Here is a 21,164-nt window from a genome sequence, read left to right on the forward strand (position 1 = left end):
GCTCTTGGCCTAAAAACGCCAATTTTGTTTGTTCACAAACACTTTAGACCAAAAATGCGCCTCGTCAGTGATTACAATTCTGCGGTAAAAAAGCGGATCTTTGACCAAGGTCTTTTCGTCAAATTTTTTTACGTCCATGGTCCACGGGCAGAGGTTTAATTATGATTCAATTTTTGGATCTTTCGAAGCATTCTCATTGATGGCAGCGATTGAAGTTTCATTACGTACAGTTTCAGCGCGAGACGATGGTCTATGGTCCAATAAAGTGTAATCCGTGCGAAATTTTTCCATCACTCAAAGAATAGTACGTTCAGTGACGCCGAAAACTTCACGCAATTTTCTGCGCGTTTCACGAATTGAGTTCTCGAAATAAATTTTGACCATTCGGAAGCGTTGTCGAATTGTCAAAGAACCAGAAGTGAATTCGTCAGTTGGATAACCTGAATGACAGTTATCCCTATCGGAAGATGTGTCACAAGAAACAACCTTTACAAATCTACAGTTCATAGGTATTATTCAAACGAAGTCTGATTTCTAAAAAATATTGAGTTGTCTCTTAAATCAGCCAATTCAAAAACCAAGCTTCACTTTCACTTCATGCTTCATTATTTCTCTTGATTAGCTATGTCGTAGTACATTGGTAAAAAAAACTTTACCAAAAACACATTATAATCTAGAAATAGAACTCATAGAAAGCCATTGTCGGGTCTTTAATTTGATAGGAAATCTCTTCCATGAGACCTTTTAATAACGGCGCTGGTTGTTTAAGTTAGAGGCTCTATAACTGAGTAATATAGTTTAGAAATAGAAGGCGCAAAAAATAACTCAATTCGAGCATAATAACTAGCCAACCTTTCCCTCTTACTTCCAGATGCGGAAGCCCGTGCTGCTGCTGCTGCAGAGGCGGCGGCGATTGCCGAAGAGCAAGCTACGGAACAAGTTTGCGATGCAGATGCAACTCCGGAGGCCGACAATGAATAGGTGGTGTTACACACTTTTCTATACAACCAAGCAAACGCAAACAAAACTTAAATTTCAAATATACTACGGAAAGGGAGAGCCAGCGAGAAAGAGAAGGTGAGAGACAATGTGAAGGAGAAAACAAAGCAACCACAACAAGTAAAACTTTTGATGGTATTTTTGTGCGCGAGAGAATCAAAAGACAGTGCGAGGAATACACTGTTGACTATAGTGAAATAATAGCAAACAAGAATATAGTGTAGTCCTAAACTAGCGTAAGTCGTCAGAAAACAGAAAAAAAGTCCCACATACACACACATATAGAGAGAGAAAGAGGACGATTTATGTCATTAGGATCAATCAATCTTACAGAAAGTTTAGCAGTACGAAAAGAAAAGTGAAGAGCAAAACTGAGCAAGTATTTACGATCTCTATACATACAGTACCATTCAGATATAACACATACACATACAAATAAATGCATGTAAAAGAACACGAACCACGCGAGCGTTGATTGAAACAACTACAAATCCATACTGGGCGTCTGTAATCCAGGAAAAAAAACAAATACTAATCCTAATTTGTACACAACTATAGCGAATTGATTCTTGATCGGGAACAATCTCTTCCGGACTATTCTCGAATAACAAGATACTGATGTACAGACGAAACAGAATAAGTCTCTCTATATACAATCATATATTTATACGAAAAAAAAGAAACAAAAACTTTTGCTTTCCAATCTTAATCAATAGTAACTAGATCACAAAAGAGCAAAGAACCAAGAAAAGTAGTGTAATCGTGAACAATTGACACATGCCGGATCCGGCCGCGGATTAAATCTCTGAATGACATAGCAGCTTACAGATGCGTTTTTATTGATTAACAATTTTCCGTTCAGCTTCGGACTAGAAAAAAGGGGTTCCTCCTGCATTCCGCATTCCGAATGAGTGAGCTTTCCGTCAACGAAACTGTGCAAACTGTTTTCCTCAGCTACCCAAGATTCGATTGCACAGTCAGATTGAGTTACCTGTATGACTTTGGGTTCTGGGTTCTGAAGCACAATACGCCCGACTGTCTCCCCTTTCATCGACTGATCGTAGGAAGATTATGCGCTTGAAACGTTGATGATTGAAGGGACCCGGATGGTAGGATGGAGGAAAACAAAGTGCAGCCAGAACCGATGGGTGTTCGCGAACATCGTCACCCGGGTACAGAAGCAAAATAGGTCGCCACCCGGATCAACTAATATTAGAAAAACGTTCGACTTCATTGTGTCGGGGTTTTCTTTTTTCGCTTCGCTGCCGAGAAAACATTTCGGTGAATTCCCGTAATCGGATTCGAAGTACTACACTGAATTGTTTGAAAGGTTTGAAATTATACATTCGTACAATGATTGAAGGGGGTTCGATTTTTTTTATTTTCATTTACGTTACTGATGCGAACTAATTTGTCCGGTTTTGCTAATGCGGGCTGGGAATTTTGTTTTATGTCGCAAACTTTTGTAACTCCTGGGCTACTAAATTGCGCTGAATGCGCAAATGTGTTACGTTCCAGATTGCGACTAACAATGACAATCCAATAGAATCGTCACGATTTTTTAAGAATAAAAAAACCCTGTGTCAGTTATAAAATCATGTGTTATTTGGAATTGAGTTGAATCTTGCAACCCAAAACCAAATCTTGGATAACACTGTAATGACTTTTGGAAACACTTTCTGGAATTGATGTGAGTATATTCTTGAATAGACAAATTGTAATACAACTAAATATGAAAGCCTGGTGGTGACAGTTAAGTCCACAGTTCGTAAAACACCAGTAATTCGTTTATTTTGAGTCTGTTTTTAATGCCGGTGAGAAACAGACCGAGAGGGAAAATAGGTGAATAAAATTGCGAAAAATTAAAAATTCACGAAAACAGTTCTTGAACCCGTAACTCTTTCCTTACGGTGGAGATACTCTTCACACTAGACTACACTGGCACATGTGAGAACACATTTCAGAACAGGCAACCTGATTATGTAGCGCGAAACAATGTGCATGATACTTTACACGTACCGCTTGATATTCATATTGCTGACTTCGTATCACAAATCTCGCTCTGAATATTTCGAGCACACACATCCTTTTTACCTAACGCTCGTATATTTTTTTCGACGAAAAACATTTGGCATAAAAACCAAGAAAATACAGGACATCGATTTTGAAAAAAAAATCATTTTTACTAAAAATAGTGAATAAACAACAAAAGCCAATAAATTTGATTAGTATCTAACGAGAAAAAGAGATTGGAAAAATAACATGCGAATACAACTATGTAATGAAAACCGCGAAAAAGCTATCGCAGAGCTCCTATCCGGGAAAATCGTTCGGGCCAAATTGCTAGAAAATACTATTAGAAATGATATAAAATCAGTCGCGAAGGTACACGCCACCCAGGAGGAACCAATCTAAAAACTATCCTGCATGTGAAACTCACGAAGAAACAGTTCAATTGCATAGAAGAACCGAGCATGTTTAGCTGTGTTCGGCCGCCACAGCTGTCAATTGTAGTCATATGTCCCAAGCAACCCCTACGTCAACTGTTTCAGCCCTCAGTTAGTCTGTTTCTTCAAGTGCTTCACATTGCTAATTGGAAAAACGGTTTCCCCGGATAGTTGTATTCGCATATCGCAGATTCTGCAGATCACAGATTTATTCAAAATTCGAAGAGTTTTAACAATATTTTACAAAACTGACAGATTTTAAGAATGTTTCTCACAAATTCAAATCGAAAATAGATATCACAGTTAATAAACAGATTTTCAATGTTCAAACAGATTTTATTACGGCAGCTTTGATCAGCAAGTGAACATCCTACGGATTCATTTTATGGGCCGTTCGTCTCGCACGAGCTGCAATGATTTTAAATATGTGTGTGTCGGCCCAAAGACGTACGGTAGAATCAGTATTCAATCGACTTGCACTGATTGCGGGCACATCAGCACCAGCAAAACATTCTACGGGATTTTTGTATGTGCCGTTCGCCTCGCACGAGCAGTAATGGTTGCTAGTGCATTTTCAATGTCATCGTGATCGGTCGTGTCTCGTACACAATCCTATATTTTCTGTTAAGGTAAATAAATCGAACAATATTTCATGCTCTTGAATCCTTGTTTTATACCATTAGCCAGAAATGGACAATTAGAGGATCTGCCCAACCAGAAAAAGGTAGATGAAAGAAGCAGTGCTGGGATGAATATCTGTTTCAAAATGAAGTGTAATTAAAAACTTCCAACAAAATAGAAAATATGATATTTCCAACACTATGTTTTAAACTGTTCTGCTCTCCACAAATTTTCGTTGTAGTCTTGTCGGCTGATGATTTTCTCAGCCAAACAAATATATAAAATTTGTAAAATCTGTGTTCCATTCCTATCACCAATTCAGAGAAATTTGAAACAAATTTCATCGAGCAATTTGAAATCCGTTCAAAATTCGTGCTCAAAATATAGAGCAGTTCAATCCATTCATCGATTATCTCAGTCTACCGTACGTCGGGTAAAGATACTTGACATACATCAATTTCTTTTTCGACCTATCATGCCAGTAATTGCTGTGTTAGAATTTGACATTTGACGAGAGCTTATTTAAGGCCAGGTTTCTTCAAGCTATTTAAACAAACGAAGAAAGATTTCCTTAAATTGTTAGAAAACACTCTTGGCGATGACATATAATTAGTTCCGAAGGTACACGCGATCGAGAAGTTGATAGAAAAAAGGGGGACGGTGCGCGCTCAGGACAGCGCTTTTATTCGGAACTAATCGAAAGTCACAAATAAAAACTTTGTTCAGTTTTTTTTTGTACGTTTGACTGTGGACTAAGACCATGGTTGGTCCATCTCGCCATTTTGTTCAGTTTTTTTCTCGAAACCATGTTTTATTTTCAACTGGGTGTTACTCGTATTCCAAAACTGTTTCACGTATCAACATGAACAAAACTGCATTTTTCTCGTTAGATGTCTCTCTATAGTCGAAACTGCAACCAGAAATATTCATTGTTATTTAAAAAAGTTGTAAACAATTGAAAGTGCACAAAAAAGGTCGAAAATCGAAAAATGACCGTCATTTTGTTTTTTATCAGTGGAATTTTTTCATTCCAGTTTCGATCATAGCCAATTCGATACAGAATATGAAACTGTTTAGCTTTTTGCTTTCCGATGATTGGTTAAATATCTTATGAACCTACTATTATTTCGATTCATGGATTGACTTTATAAGCGCGCTTGGAGATGACTTTTCTACAATTTCTAAAAAGTGTTTTTTTCCAGTTTCTAAAAAGTGTCCTATTCAGATCTGGTCTCTCCAGTATTATGAAAACACCCCCCTGAAATTTTTTTCTCTGGGTACACGCTTAGATGACACCCACCAACAAATCGGACGAGTCTGAGCAGCTGTTTTCAGAGCTGTCATATTCACGTCTATACGTCATAACGGAAAATCAAATTGAATACACATTCACTAAACGGTATGTTTTGTTTGTTAAGAGTTAAGTCATCTTGAACTGAGTTTCTACTTTCTTCAGTACCCAACGAAGAGACAGATTGAAATATGACTGAAAAGGTGAACAACAGTCATAAAAATTCGCGAAGAAAAATACCACCGAGACGGGACTCGAACCCGTATTTTTTTCTTATCAAAGAAGTTCGTTTTGCCAATTGAACTACGCTGAATGTGAAACACAACACCTGTATCAGTCAAATTGAACAGAACGCTTATACACAGTTCACATATCAGTCATGTCCCAGTGGAACCATCCCGTAGGAGAACATGCCACACAATACAATAAAGCTTATACATTCACTAAGACGTGTGAAAGGCTTTGAGATTAATATAATCCTCGTTAGACACTGATTATATTTAAAACTTTCTCAAGACTGATACATCATCAACGATAAGGAGGAAAATGAGGAACGATTTTTTGATGTGGAACACATCTTTATTTTCTATATAGGGGTGCAAATCAGAAACTCCAGGAAAAATACACGTAGAAATATGGTCCGGTTTTAAACAGCTCAGTATATTTTGTATCAATTATTATTATTTCATCATTTGATTGGAAATATTTCTACGTTTCGATTTGAATGTATCAAGCCACGTATTTTCAATTATATATGGTTGAAATTTTGATTAGTAACGAGCGGTGTCCTATTTTGTCTACTAAAAATCTCCGGCATATTGGATTTCCCTGCCATAGACGACGGTTTTGAAGGAGTAAGCGATATATCAAAGGGAAAGCATCGCTCTGATTGGTCAATCGATGCAAAAGCGAAGCTGCTGGAAGCACGCGAATCTATAAATATAAACAAAATTATAGCTAACGTTTCAGTCCTAAGAGTAGCATGCTAGAGGTAGGTTGTTGCTAGATAGCCAGACAAAAAGTGCCATAAAACGATTTGAAGTTTAAATAGGTATGCTCTGGTCTTGTGTCATGCAAGTTCGGATGAAATTCCATGTTAGATAAATTTTGAGTACTTAAGATTAATTTCTTTTTTATATAAGATGAACTCGATTGATAATCAGAAAAAGTTTATTGCTTCAACCGAAACCGCAGAATGGGAGAGAAACTTAACGCTATAAAAATAACTGCTTGCATACAAAACTTGAACACAAGCTTGGCGAAAAGGAGCTTAAATATAAAAATCGTATCGCAATTATGCACAAAGATATAATTGCATACATTTAGGATATTGGTGTAATTTCGTCGGCTATAAAACGAACAATGTTCGGTGTTGGTTCCTAATCAAGATCAATCTAAGCCAGGGATTCCCAAAGTGGCCGTAGACCCCTTGGGGTCGATATTCTTTTTGCGGGAGTCGACGTAAACGAAAACTGACTATGGGGGTCGAAGAGGTCTAGAAATCAACCCCCTGTTGTTTGATATAAGTTGTTATTCGAAATATTTACGCCTAAAAAGTTCAATATTAAAAAGCAAGAAATTGAATTTTCAAAGGAATTTGTTTATGGGGGTCTCAGGCCTAAGTTAATTTTAGTAAAGGGGTCCACGACTCAAAATAGTTTGGGATCCCCTGATCTAAGCAGACTCTCGTGCAATTGCGGATTCAAAAGTGTGACGATTGATTGAACTGTTTCATTGTAGATCATTAGAAATTTTGTTTGCCTTGTTCCACATCAATGGCTCCAACAACCCCATGGGGCTGATCCTTGTAGTTTTTAAATAATATTTATTTATCCGTATTTTAAAATGTTATCGCATTGGCCCAATTTAGTATTTGATCATCTTGAATCTTTGTTCCAACTCAACGGAAAACGTTCATCGGAAAAACGGTCCTAGCCACATGACCTTTTTTAGATAGTTTCATGGAACAAATTTTGAAAATTTCTGGATTAAAATATGATAAAACTGAAAGACCTATTCTACGAAAAAGTCATTTCGCCGAATGGGCCGCTTCCCCGAATGCCATTTCGCCAAAAAGGTTATTTCAACGAATCCTGCAATTGTGTTAATATCTTTTTTTGCAGTTGATTTGAAATAAAGACTAATGAAAAATGATAGTGACAACGCACGTTTTGTTCACTTACAATTGTATTTCTTGAAAAAAGATTTATTCTTGCACTCCCGTCTGTGTCAAATCACATGTTTATGTCGTCTTCGCATGAAACTTATACATGACGTAAACCCAATCGTACCGTATTTTCTTGGCTAATGATTGAATAATTGATCTATCAGCTTGTTAAATAAAATTTTGTGACTGTTTAAATGTCAAATAGCTGTAAATTTAATAGCATGATTCATTTTCACATGCTTTGGACGACACTCCTTTTCGGTGCATCTATTGCGACGCAATATTACATGTTTTTTTTCGCAGTGTGCAGCGAAGAGAGTGCTGATCGTCCTCTAGTATATTCTGGCCACAGAAATCTGTCCTTCGTTTCTTGTTTAACGGGATTCAGATTTTCTAAATTGTTCGTGTTAGTACTTGTATTCCGATGTCACATTAATTTGAAATTAATGAGAATTTTACCGCATCATTTTGAGGATTTATAAAAATAAGTGTTTTCATGCAGTTCACAAACAAGCTTTAGCAATATAATGTGCTAGGTTCAAGGCAGGAAATGTACAAGTAGTGGAATCGGAAAATATGTCAAACGTCTCACATCTCAACCCGTGGCCGTAACTCACTGACTCCAAGCTTACTAATGGCGTTTTTCATTGAGAAACACTGGTGGCGTGGATTGCTCTGGTTTTGCACTTTCGAGCAGAAATGGCAATGAAACACCGTCAGAATGTTGCATTTCTGCTCGAAAGTGCAAAACCAGAGCAATCCACGCCACCAGTGTTTCTCAATGAAAAACGGCATAAGTTTCGCATGCCTTAAGATTGTACCTTACAAAGTTTGACAACCGAAAAGCTCACTCATTAACGGTCCTTACTTTGTATAAATCTATCAGCAAAATGCAGATCGCACTTTTTTAAACCTATTTCGAACAGTTCACAGTTACTACACTGGAATGAAACGGAACACAGCTCCTTTTACTTTTACTTTGATCAATGCTGCAGACCAAATCTAAATTCAAACCCTACCACGATTGCGAGGATTGTGATGCAGAAGTGACGGAAAGCAACGCGATCATTGATGCGGAGTAGTAATCCGATTTTGTAACGACCTCCTATACTCGAATTGAACTAAGGAAAGAAAAAAAATAGCCTCTTTATATACAACACTTACACCTGAGCGAAGAAAATAAAATATATATAACTATATCCTGATCCGCCCTATTAATTGTTAAAAATAGAATCTATTTATATGACAGAAGAACGAAAAGAATGTGCTTTGTATTATTAGGAGTGAATTTGTACTGGTCAAGAAATCTAGGATGAGGCGAAAAGTATACCTTTGCTATTTATTCACCTCCAGTTATCTATTTTCATATAGAATTCTATCTAAATTTTTGATAAAGAAAAAACTTAACCGAACAATGTTTCACTATTGGCGTACAAAAAAAATCAGCCTTCATTCAAAATACGCAGTTACTCTCTTCTCTACTGTTAGAAAGTTCTGTTACTATTATATCATTTTGACGTAACCAAAGTTACCGGATCAAAACTGACAGTCAGCGCACGTTATTTATATCTGTAAAGCGAATCTAACCAGATCTAACATAATTTTAAGACAACCATTTCCTCATGAATGAAACTATCACACCGAGTCACAATCAATCAACTCTCTTAACATCTTTCTGCTTTCCGAAGGCGGTAACGAATTCGAAAAACAAAATAAATCTGCACAAAATGTTAGCAAGGCAAGTAATAGTAGTCGTGATAAAGCATCTAGTTGAGTTTTTGTTTTAAGTTGTTTTATAATTTATCGACGGATTAAGCAAATAAAAACAAATAGAGGAGAATAAAGTTTAGTGCTAAATGGTGTATCTAAACTAGTGTGCGTTGTCATTTCCGGCGCTCGGAGCGCGCTCATCTAACCATGGGAATAAGGTCTATCAAGCCTACTTAGATCGACTTGTACGTTCCGAAATTCTGCAGCGAATCGATCACCATTATTCTAGGAAACACTACCCAGGTAATTAATAAGCACATGCTAATGCCACATTATGACAGCTAATAATCGCTAATTGGCATTTTAACCGCATTTGAAATTGGATTAGGATCGACGTTGGCAAAACGTATCCTGAAAGCTGGATTCTGATTGATTTACAACAGATGAGCTTTCATTTTGCAAATATAGAGCTATGAGAATTTTTGGTGCTAATAAAAGGCTATTTTACTGCCATTACTAGTGCTTACTGGTAACCGGGGTAACTTCAATATATTATATCAGCAAAAAAGAAACTCTCTCTTTCTCTTTTGATTAGCATACCACGTCAGCATCGTCATGAGTACCGTCACCGTGGTACATAATCTCTGCTGTAACAAGTACACTTCTATAACTGCATGCATCAGCCACCTTAAACAGCAATAATCCTTGAACGATCCTTCCCACTCTCGATCCACCATAGAATCTGTGTTTCTCTTCTATTCTCGTGTCTAGCAGATCACAATTAGAAATCATATCGCAATTCATACGAAAGGACTCTTGATGCCTATAGGCAATCCAATCTGCCTAACTTCAACCTTCAGTCCAATGTATGTCTCCAGCATCATCTCAAAGTTGCGTGTCGCAATATCAGTATTGTTAGTGAAGTGAACAGAACGAACACTTACTACTCGGGAAAGAAAACGGGTGCAAAATAGTGTACCGCGAATTACCCCGAAAGTGTAATTTTTCGTACGGTGCAAATCACCACCTGTTTGAAATGCTCGACTGCACGAAAAGTGTCCAAATGGAGCAAAACACTGGAGACGAGTAGATTTAATGAAAAAAGGATATTAGAGTCGTGCTAATTCACCCTATCACACACTCCATAGCTATATTAAACAGTATGCTATGGAGTGAAAATCATGCTTCCAATGTTCACGAAACGTAACGAAAGTAACGCTCCCTAAGTTGCGCGTGTGATTTTCGTTTATACAAATGAATTCAGTTTGGGTCTGAGTTTGGAGAGAAATTTTCAAAAATAACAGTCGTACAACATTGCATTATTCGAACCTGTTCTCCATATTCACATATCACATATTTTCAATGAAAGATTCCAATCCAATAGAAAAAAACTCTTCGTAATCTGTCTAGTAGTGTGAAAATGCCTTTCTCTTGTCATTTAAACAGTCAAATTTGGACAGATTTTTAAACACAAATTGATACAGATTGTTTCAGAAAAGTGTGACTCAACACACTCAACACTGCCGCATATTGGACAAAATTCTCGAAACCAAAAGTATCAGCAATAATATATTTAAATTTGATCATTGGTTACTTTCTGGAAAAAAGCAGATTGAAGAACCAACGCGTTTTGTCAGTTACATCACTTATACCAGTATACCTTTGGAAGTGACAGCCACTTGATCTTCAAACTCGATTCACAATCAATAGTAGCGTTCAAACAAGCCTAAGTTCATTGAAATCGGATCAGCCATTGTGGGTAAAGGAAATCTTTAAAAAGGTGCACACACACAAACATTTTCCGATCTCGTCGAGCTGAGTCGAAAAGTATATAACACTAGTGGTGTCCGGAGTTCCAACGAAGGTCAGTTTCTCCTGCAGTTCTATTATCTTTCTATAGAGAAAGGCAAAAACAAACGAAGAGAAACGAAAAATTTTTGTCTTTCATTTCAACAAAAGACAGTATCAATGCCAACGTTACTCGTTTCCAAACGACAAGACGAAACCAAATTATCATCGGTAGAAAAATTCAGTCGAATTCCATTTCCCATTCTTTCTTCAAAATAATGAAAATCAAAGTCTCCCAAATCTTTTCAAAAAAATTTGGAAAACAAAACTACTATAGATACGAGCATCAAAAGATAAAAAAAACATTGAGAATCGCTTTCTGTCATTATCGATTCTTGAAACTTCGGTTGAACATCGATACTTCATAGTGTGCGATTTTCACTGAAAACCGAAAATGAATAAAAGGGTATACGAAAAGTAGAACACAATTTTGAAACTACTGTTCCGCTTCCGTTGCTGACTGGAAATGGATCTAGCTTACATAGTTTACAAACGGAGCTGAGAGTGACATTTATTTTTCGTCATTTTTGTGTATTTAGAGTCAATGAAAATGACTTTTATGATGTCTACAATATTTTTCGAACGGGCTGAGTTCCAGCGTGTTCGGAGAATAGACGATTTAAGACACAAAAAGCTACATTATCAGGTATATAAACTTCCAGTGAGCGATAAAAATCAAACGCTTATTTGAGAAGAAAAATTGAAAATTTGTTCATTCAAAGTATTTGCCAGCGCTAATTACACAAATTTCTCATCTGGCTAAAAAATTCTGAGATCCTTGCCAAAAAAGTTCGTTTTCTTCGGGTGGATTTGTAATCTGAAGAGGCTAGGTATGGTGAGTAAGCTGCATGCGATAGTACTTCCCATCCGAACTCCCCTATCTGTTGCCTGATCGGTTTCGTGGTGTGAGACGGAGCACTGTCATAATGAAGTATCACTTTCCTGTGTCTGTGTCAAAACAATCCATTGTTATTTGTAGCACTGATTTTCCGATGCAGTGATTGGAAGGCTTGCTTGCTGGTTTTCGTTCAACTCATGTGGAATCCATTTTTCGATGGCCCTCAAGCGATCTGAAGTTCATTATTGTTCATGAGTTTGCGTGTCATCTTCGTCCAATAATACCAGCGATTCGGGGTCTTCAATTTTGTCTGACCACATTTCTCGTTTCTCGCATAAAGTCACCACCACTTTTGAAGCGTAGAAACCATCTCTTGCATGTTGCTTTCGATAGAGAATGAAAACCGAAAGCCTTTTCTGGTGTTCGCTGAAATTCGGCTGTAGAACTTTCTTCAAATAAAATTCGTCATATGGTTTCCAATTACCGATTCCAGAAATTCCGGAAGTAGTCAATCAAAGAGTCAGAAGAGGAACTCACGTCGATTTCTCAAAAATATCATATAAACTACTAATGAATTTTATTTGGATCCTACATCCGATTCCGGAATTGTGGAGTGCGATTGACAAGATAGTTTTCATCCTAGACAAAAAAAGAAGAAAATCTGAAAATATTTGCGGGTCTCGACATTGATTTCTCTTTGATTTGACGACTCTGATCATCTAAATTTATATTTTCTCAAAATGAGGTTAATTTTCATTCATTTTTCCTGTGATTTAATATACAATTTACAATTCAATACTATAATGCAAATTCTCCAATAATTACCATGGTAATACGCATGTTTTCGAAAAGGACATCATTACACCAATAGGTGGATTGTAACAGGCTTTTAATTTTAGCAGCTAAGGAATCAAGAACATAGATAGCGATAGTCGGGTAGGCAATTTCATAAACCCGAACCCGATCCGTACCCGATCGAAAGTAAAAAAGTTTCACCCGAACCCAAGAATAATTTTTCTTCCGATCCGAACCTGAACCCAATAAAAAATAAAAATCTTCACTCGTACCCGACCCGAACCCGAAAAAAATCGAGTTTTCGGGTTCGAATCCTCGAAACCCGACCAAATTTTTGAACCCGAATCCGACAAGCATATTTTTTTCTGAGCCCAAACTCGACCAATACCCGTCAAGTTCGAGATCAAGTCAGGTTTCGGGGGATACTTCTGAAACCCAAATATATAATATATCATCAACAGCATCCTTAACACTGGGCAATCCGTTACCAAACGGTTCAAATAATTGAGTTATTTTTCAAGTTTTCTAAAATGTTTGATATAAAGTTTTTCTGGACAAATGAGTGAACAACAGTTCTTTGTTGAATGACGATAGTTCTCCAATTTTTCAAAAGTGATTGAGTTTTACAATGTATTGATAACTGTATATTTCGAAACGGTTGCAGTTTTCGAGAATACAATATAAGTGTATTAGCGACCTCCGAAAAAGTGCACAAAGGTGAACGATTGTTGTTTCAAATACTTGCAAAAAAGGTGGGTGGGTAATGTCAGAGACATAACTGGAAGACGTGAATGCGAACAAAACTGATATGTTTCTTTCAAACTTTCAAATATGAATAATCGTTTACATTAGTTGAATGCTTGTGTGAATTTTGCAACATTCGCAGTCTACCACACAATTAAATAAGGCGGAACGAATGAGAGCTAAAACTAACGATCACAATGAATTTAAAAATGCAATCTTCAAATTCATACACAAATACATTCAAATTTGAAAAAACACGCAACAATTCAATGTCATCATCGCGAATTTTCGAATTGAAGAATATGAATGAACATAATAATATCATAAACTCATCATTACATTCATATCAGCGATTTAGAAAAATACCAACAAACCGAAAGCTGCCATCTTGGATTTTAAGAATTCCACAACTAGAAATTACGAATATGTACTCATAAAGAGTGGTCAGAAAGTATCTGTAATAATATCCATAACTAAAAAAATAAAATTCACCTATTACGATTTATTTCATCAGAAATGTACGAAAAATGATAACATTATTCAGTTATAAGCAAGAATTTTCATTCATAATTAATATGAAATGAAACAAATCAATAATATATTTCATGCTACCACGACTCCGATTACTTATTTTGAGGAGTCTGCGTCTTCCGATGCTTCGCGAGCGACAGTTCCCAATACGGATCCATTCCAACATATTTTTCAATGGGGCTTCTATTCAAATACTAAAACGACGTTGCAATATGCGTTTAAGTTGAATGTTTCCTAAATTATATAAATCCATAAACAAATCTCTGAGATATGGGCGCTTGAAATTATGACAGAAAACGGCAAACACAGGCGTCATGAGCTTTCCTCTCTAATGCTCGTTTATACCAAAAAGTTTAGAAAGCTTGAGTTATAAGATATTTGTGATTACCACCCTACAAATGATATTTACAATTAAATTCTACCCACTCTTGTGCAGACTTGATTTCCAGGTTTTTTCCGGTTTGTGAGATAAAAATTTAGTATAGGCCCAAATCGCCTCTGTTTAAATTGTGGTAATCTGATTGAGAACACGTTTATTCAATGAACGAATCCCTCAGAAGAATTTGCATGTTCTGATTGTGATAGAATCCATAAATTCAACTATCGACAATGTCCACGGATTTCGTAGCTATGCATCTTGTAAGGGTTACGCCAGGGTAACTGTTGAAGAGCAATTCGAATCTGCGCTGTACTGAAGTTATTCGATGGGCGTCGTTAAGATAATATGGGTTCCATATCGAGCTTTGTACGAATGAGTGAAGCGATAAACTTTTTGAATATAGTCATTTGTCTAGATTACTAATCGGCGATTATTGAGGTATGAACAAAACCAACGCAGCATGTTAGAACCAAAGCCTAATCTATCCAAACTAGCTACTGTAGTGAAGATTGGTAGTCGCTTGCACGCATTGATGAGCAAATGAATCAAATGAAATTTTCAAACACGCACAAGATATCGATCTTGTTTTCTTAATGGGACTCTAAATACTTAGCATGTCTCGTAGAATAACCAGAATAATGACCAGAAAGTACGAGTTCTTTATAATGTACTCTTCGTTGATTTCCAACCAGTTTGATTTCCAAATAGCCCAACTAGTTTATCTTCTGTGAGAACCCCTTCTACAATTGATCTGGACCTAGCAGATTAATTTGACATTTGTGGTAAACGGATTACTCAACCAGACTTTGATTCAGATCATCAACCAATAATATTCATGATTTCAAATACAGCAATGCTTAATTCAATTAGTTCTGTTTTCTACCACCTTAGAACTAATCGTCTAGAATACAGATCTCATACCGAAAGCAATATGAACCCTGAAATTGTTTTGGGAAATTCGGCTGATATTGATATAGCAATACATTATTTAAATCACTACATGATTGAAGTTAGGAGTCTATCAGTTCCAAAAGCTCCAACTCAATTTAATGCTACTTCGTCGGCATCAAAATCAACATTCTTATGATTCTACTATGAAATCCATATTTGAACACGTACAAAAAAAAAACAAAATATAAATTCACTGAACAAATTAAACTTTATTCTAAAAAAATTCTACGGTTCTTTTCAGCCCTCAAACCAGGAAATTAAATACTCCCTGCAAACGGTGGTTAAAGCCAAGGTTGACAACTTTTTCAATTTTGTGAGTCCTGTTGAAATCAATATTGTCACATTACTGAGACCAATAATGATGAAATTAGGACAATCATTAGTAAAGTTAAAGAACAAATCTGATGCTTTCTGATTGACTTAAAATTGCTCCCAAACCCTTAAGAAATCGTTGAACGAGACATTGGATGTTGGCCCAATTTCCAATGAATTGTTCAACATAGAACCTGTATGGGACAATAAGTTATCTCAACATTTTGGCGTTGGCTCCAATTTTTCACTTGTATAATAAAAATAAATCGTGATGCTCAAAATTGTTAGTCATATTTGAGCTAGTAATATTTTTCCAGGATTTGCACTATAATTCCCGGTTTTTTTCCGGTGAAACCAAATTCCCAACTTTTTCTCGGTTTTCCCGGTCACTTATCACCCTGTTGAAATGCACGAAACGTCCAAATCTGATGTAATCTCAAAAGATTTTTTTTAAATCGACTTTGGGACCCCGCTAGTTTCTACTGTATCGATTAATTTCATTGATATTTTCCGGCAAGCAACGACTAAGAGAAGACTAAGACTGACAGTCGGTTTTATGCTCATGGAGCAAAACTCTTTGCAAGCGTATGAGTAATGTCAACAATGTGTGTGAAAAACAAATTCTGGCGCTTCTTTTCCTGATTTTAAACAATAAATCTTCCATATGGTTGAAAATAAACCAATTGGATCATTCTGCTTAAAATTGCAATTCAAGAAAAGAGAAAATCTTAGTCTAAAACTCTTCCGCTTTCCTTAAAACTGCTCGAGAAAAAATATTTCTGTTTCAGCTTACATCCACTAACACATTTGATTAGCAAAAAAAACATACTTTTATGGATTTCCTCTTGCAGCAATTATTGCGATATAAAAATTTTCGTACCTTCTATAAGTAAACCCGAAAAAGGAACCTTCAATTCAACACGCGAAAGGCAATGGATATGGAAAGTTGTCGTAAAACTATTTATTTTTCCGGAAAACTGCTTTTGTAACAGAAAATATTTAGTTTTGTTTATTTTGTATAGCGCAATCTAATACAAATCATTGAAGCAGTGTTGCTAACTTTTTTATTAGGGAATTGAAATCTACATTCAAAAGATGTAAGCAATTTTCAATCAAACGTTGGTAAAAGTTTATCAAAACTGATATTTCATCCAAAAAGTCTGGCTTAGCGTTCGTTTGAGAATAAATTTTGGCTTGAAAAGATTATTTGAAACTCAATCGTTCAAGCCACTTTAATAAACTGGTTGAACTTCATATAAGAATACATAGATCTATGACATACGTACCGAATAAAATGTACGTAATACACAAATTACCAACACAAGTTAACTTGGTTTACTCTTGATCCTTAATTTCTTCCTTCCGATCATGCTTTTACGAGGCTGTTCAGTCTAGTTTCTGCGATTAAAGTTTATAACAAATACTATCTACAATACATTTAGCCTTTCAATTTCATATCTTTAGCTACTCTCAGTCGAATGAAAAGTCCCGAGCCTCTCACAGAAAAAAACGTGAATAGTTTCGAACCGTGTATATTTTTGTTGAAAACAAGTCTCTAGATGGCCCAATTTCAAATTTTATGATAATCTATCCACTAGTGTTTGATCGTGTCAGACGAGTTCTCGTTTTCAACAAGCTATGAAAAGAACGCATTTGTGCATAAAAGCAACGGTAAAATTGAATGATTTGCGGTACGGATTCTCCAGTCCCTCCAGGCCCCAAGCGACTATTATCTATTTCCAAACCAGAAAATGTTTCTCCAGGGAAAGGAATTTTCGTCGAATGCTGAAGTCATCGCAGAATCGGAAGCCTATTTTGAAGGTCTTGACAGTTCTTTTTTTTCACTCTGGATAGAGATTATACTGAAGAACAGAGATGTCCATCTCCTCTGTGTGACGAAGAGCAAGCAAAATTTCTCCCCTCGCACTGACAACTTCAACGAGAGCTCTTCTCTTTCACATATATACATCACTGTTGTATAAAGTGTGCACGCATCATGAGTGCGTTTGTTTATTTCCTTTTACCTCCTCCACTGAATCGCACCAAAGTGCTAGAGCATTAGCTAATAAATTCTCTGAGGTGGATGCAGATACTTTCACAGAGGTGTACACGCCGGTGAGCACTCTGGTGTATGGTTTGCGTAGAAGAAGCGTGGGCACGCAAAATCAGCAAAATAAAACAATTTATCGTTAAATTTTCGGTTTTCATTGCAAATTTTTCATAGCAAGGCCAGATCTACTCTCTATTAATTGAAGTTCACAGAAGTGTTCGCTCACCATCACGCGCCAGTGATCACTTGGGTGTAATTAGGCGAGAGCACGTGAGAGCGATTCGTGCGAAGAGAATGTTATTCTCTCGCACCAGCTTCTTTCAACACAAGCACGCACTCAAAGTCTGTCTGTCTGGACACAGAGAAGAAGTGCGCTTTCCTCTTTGCGTGGAGCGGAGCAAATGTATCCGCAGTGTATAATTGAAACCTACGCCCTGGTGTATCACTCTAGTGAAATGCCATCTCCGCTGAAGAATGAAAACGTTTCCACGGTAAAAAATCGACTTCTTCTTTGTTGGGCCCGGAACTTCTCATTCCATGTAGTGTGACGAACGAGACAGCTCTTTTTGCGTTTGAGACAAATCTTTCTCATTTGAGATATTGATAGGATTGTGATCGTGAATAACTCTACGCAACAACATCCTTTTAGCTCCTTGCCATCGGAAATATGTTCTGCAATAAACAAATCACAATTAAAATTTTCTAAACTATTCGGAATCTATGAGTGTCAAGGAGAGAAACTCTTGTCGCTTGCTTACTTTTGCTCAGAAGACGTTTTTTCAGTGTCCAGGATCGATTTTTCGAATCCAGACCCAAAGTGCAGTTCCAGTTCCAGAATTTAGTTCTATACCTAGGTCCAGAGTTCTGTTTTGGAATTCCGAACCAAAATTCATTTCCAGAATGCAGTTCCAAAATTCTGATCCAGAATTCAGTTCACAAAATTCTGACACAAAATCCAAGTACGTTTCAGAATTTAATTCTAGATTTCAGTTTCTAGTTCTAGAATTCTTGAATGCAGCTCCTGAATTCAGTTCCAAAAACTAGAACTAAAATTTAGAATCAGACCAGAATCTTAGAATTCAGAATTCAGTTCAAGTTGGAATTGGATCCAGGATCTGAGCCATATAACAGGTCCAGTTCACAGATCTCGACTAGTAATATGATAAGTCCAGATTCAACTGCTCTTCTACAAGCGAGATAATTGCACTCAACAGTGTTCAAAACCAAAAAACTTTATTCGTATTCACGTCATCTAATTAGGTCACTGATATTACCCATCCGTTTTGCTTTTCTCATATAGAAAGGCGACATTTTGTGTACCCGTTTTTTGAACCAAGGCCCAGAGGGACGATTGTCATATACCATTCGACTCAGGTCAGCGAGTACACAAAATGTCTCTAAGTGTATAACACGTGCACTCGATTTTCTCAGTGACCGCTTCACAAATTTTCTTGAACATAAATTCAAATTTAAGACCTTGTTATCCCATAGTCTGCTATTGAATTTCATCCCGACTTCCGGCTTCGGAGTTACGAGGTAAAATGTGAGAAACGATCTAAAAAAGTACACTCGATTTTCTCAGAGACCGTTCATTCAATTTTTACAAGCATAGGTTCAAATCAAAGGTCTTATAAAACCGAAACAGCTCTACCGAATTTCATTCGGATGCGACTTTCGGTTCCGGGATTACAGGCTGATAAATATTTTAATTCCATTTTCAAAAGCGTGTTTTATACATGAAACGGAAAAATCAAACCCAATACATTCAAATAGCCGTATAATTGAGTTCTTCAGTTAGGCAGACACGGTTAGTTGATGACCAAATACATTGATTAAGGGTATACCAGAACATCGTTCATAGTTCCGGAAGTGCCGGAAAAGAACTCATGTGCTCCAAACCGGAGCTCACTACAATTTCTCAAAAACGACCAGACCGATCTTCGCAAACTCAGTTTTAAATGAAAAGTTTTTTGTTTCCATAAGTTGATGTAGAACTTTATCCAGATCCGACTTCCGGTTCTTGAAAGCAAGGGTAGTGTGTATGAAATTGCAACCTGCCATATAGAGCAAAAATGTAAAAAGTCTTCAAAATTTGGTTCAAAATTGTTTTAAAAGGCTATGTTAGTTGCTGAACAAACAAATCGATTTCAGCTATACCGGTTCCCAGCTCCCAGCTCCGGAAGTACCGGAACTAGTAGTTGAAAACTCAAAAACTCTTTTCATTTTCTCAAAATCAGCTTAGTTGATTTCCACAAACTTAGACTCTAATAAAAGGGTAAACGTCTATAAATATTGACTGCATTTAACTGCATTTTGTTCGGATCTCACTTCAGGTACCGGAACAACAGGGTGAGATGCGTTGAAAAATTTTAAGCCGTCATTTAGAGCGGAAAAATGAAGAATTCCTATTTACTTGGGTTGAAACTGATTAAAATTGAAAAGGTTATACTAATGTATGCTCAAACGAACTTTTTGTCCCTATTCAATATTCAAAATTCGAAGAAAAGTTTTTTTAAGAGTCCCGTAGTAATTTTAATTAAAACATGATTTACCACTAGGTGGAATAAAACAGGTTATGCTTCATTTTGTATTTGTTCACTTTCGAATTTACGACAAACCTAACGTATTTCAACTTTTCGAACCATTCACGAAACCTCAACATATGCTTATACAAGAAAATGTTTTGATTGAATAATCAAATATTTCCGCAAATGATACTAGTTATGAGATACTACCACGACTACTAGTCGCAATATACTGATTTGGCAAGGAATCTGCAGTTGTGGTAGATTCTCATCACCTGGAATGGCTATGAATAAACAACTATGTGAGCAGGTGTACCTCCGAATTTTGTCATTTATCGAATCATGCGAGATTCATGCTTGATTAAGTTCACAAAGCTGAGATGTCAAACGTTATATGATTAGAGTAAAGTCGATAAATTTTTCACTCTAATGAGTGATTGTCAAACGCAAATTGTAAAAATTGAAAAAATGTGTCTAAACTATTAAAATGTCATCCGATTTGAAGATTTGAAATAAAAATGCATCCTCTCACGTGATGCCAATTAAACAGAAGTCAGAAGCAAGACTTAATCCTTATTCGACTGCAACAACAAAACCTACGCAGCCTGCGCTCTAAATGAAATGTACACTAGTGTGATGTTAAATGTTTCTGTTTCAATTAATCTACGATCTACGTTTACCTATTCTTTACCAAACATTCTTCGAACATGTCTGATAAAGGGACCACTCTTTCAAGTTTCGCCATTGCTCAACGAAAGTTGTACGTCATTAAAAAAAAACAACATTCCCCGTCCCAATTAAAATGGTTTGCGTTCCGGACTCGGGCCACAGTAACAGCCAACACGAGAGAGCAATGGTGACACAGCTTAGCAGTAAGGTACCGTTTTCAGCTGAATTTGGGATCATAGCTTTATCGAGGTAGATTCTAAGTGACACATTTAGGGACATTTATTAAC

General features: G+C 36.6%; 2 protein-coding genes across 7 annotated transcripts in view; one reads left to right on the forward strand and one right to left on the reverse strand.

Moving 5' to 3' along the window:
- The window catches only part of LOC131429690 (dual specificity calcium/calmodulin-dependent 3',5'-cyclic nucleotide phosphodiesterase 1A-like), a 614,729-nt gene extending 593,739 nt beyond the window's left edge, over window positions 1–20,990 (forward strand). For all 5 annotated transcript variants that reach the window (XM_058593997.1, XM_058593994.1, XM_058593996.1 and 2 more), the window contains one exon: window positions 872–20,990. In XM_058593997.1, the coding sequence (XP_058449980.1) occupies window positions 872–981 (110 nt within the window). In that variant the 3' untranslated portion in view covers window positions 982–20,990. The remainder of the gene's footprint in view (window positions 1–871) is intronic.
- Window positions 1–21,164, reverse strand: part of LOC131429698 (mesoderm induction early response protein 1) — a 50,543-nt gene that overhangs the window by 12,736 nt on the left and 16,643 nt on the right. The gene's annotated exons all lie outside the window — the stretch shown is intronic.

The sequence above is a fragment of the Malaya genurostris genome, chromosome 2, assembly GCF_030247185.1.
Source record: "Malaya genurostris strain Urasoe2022 chromosome 2, Malgen_1.1, whole genome shotgun sequence".
Lineage (NCBI taxonomy): Eukaryota > Metazoa > Arthropoda > Insecta > Diptera > Culicidae > Malaya > Malaya genurostris.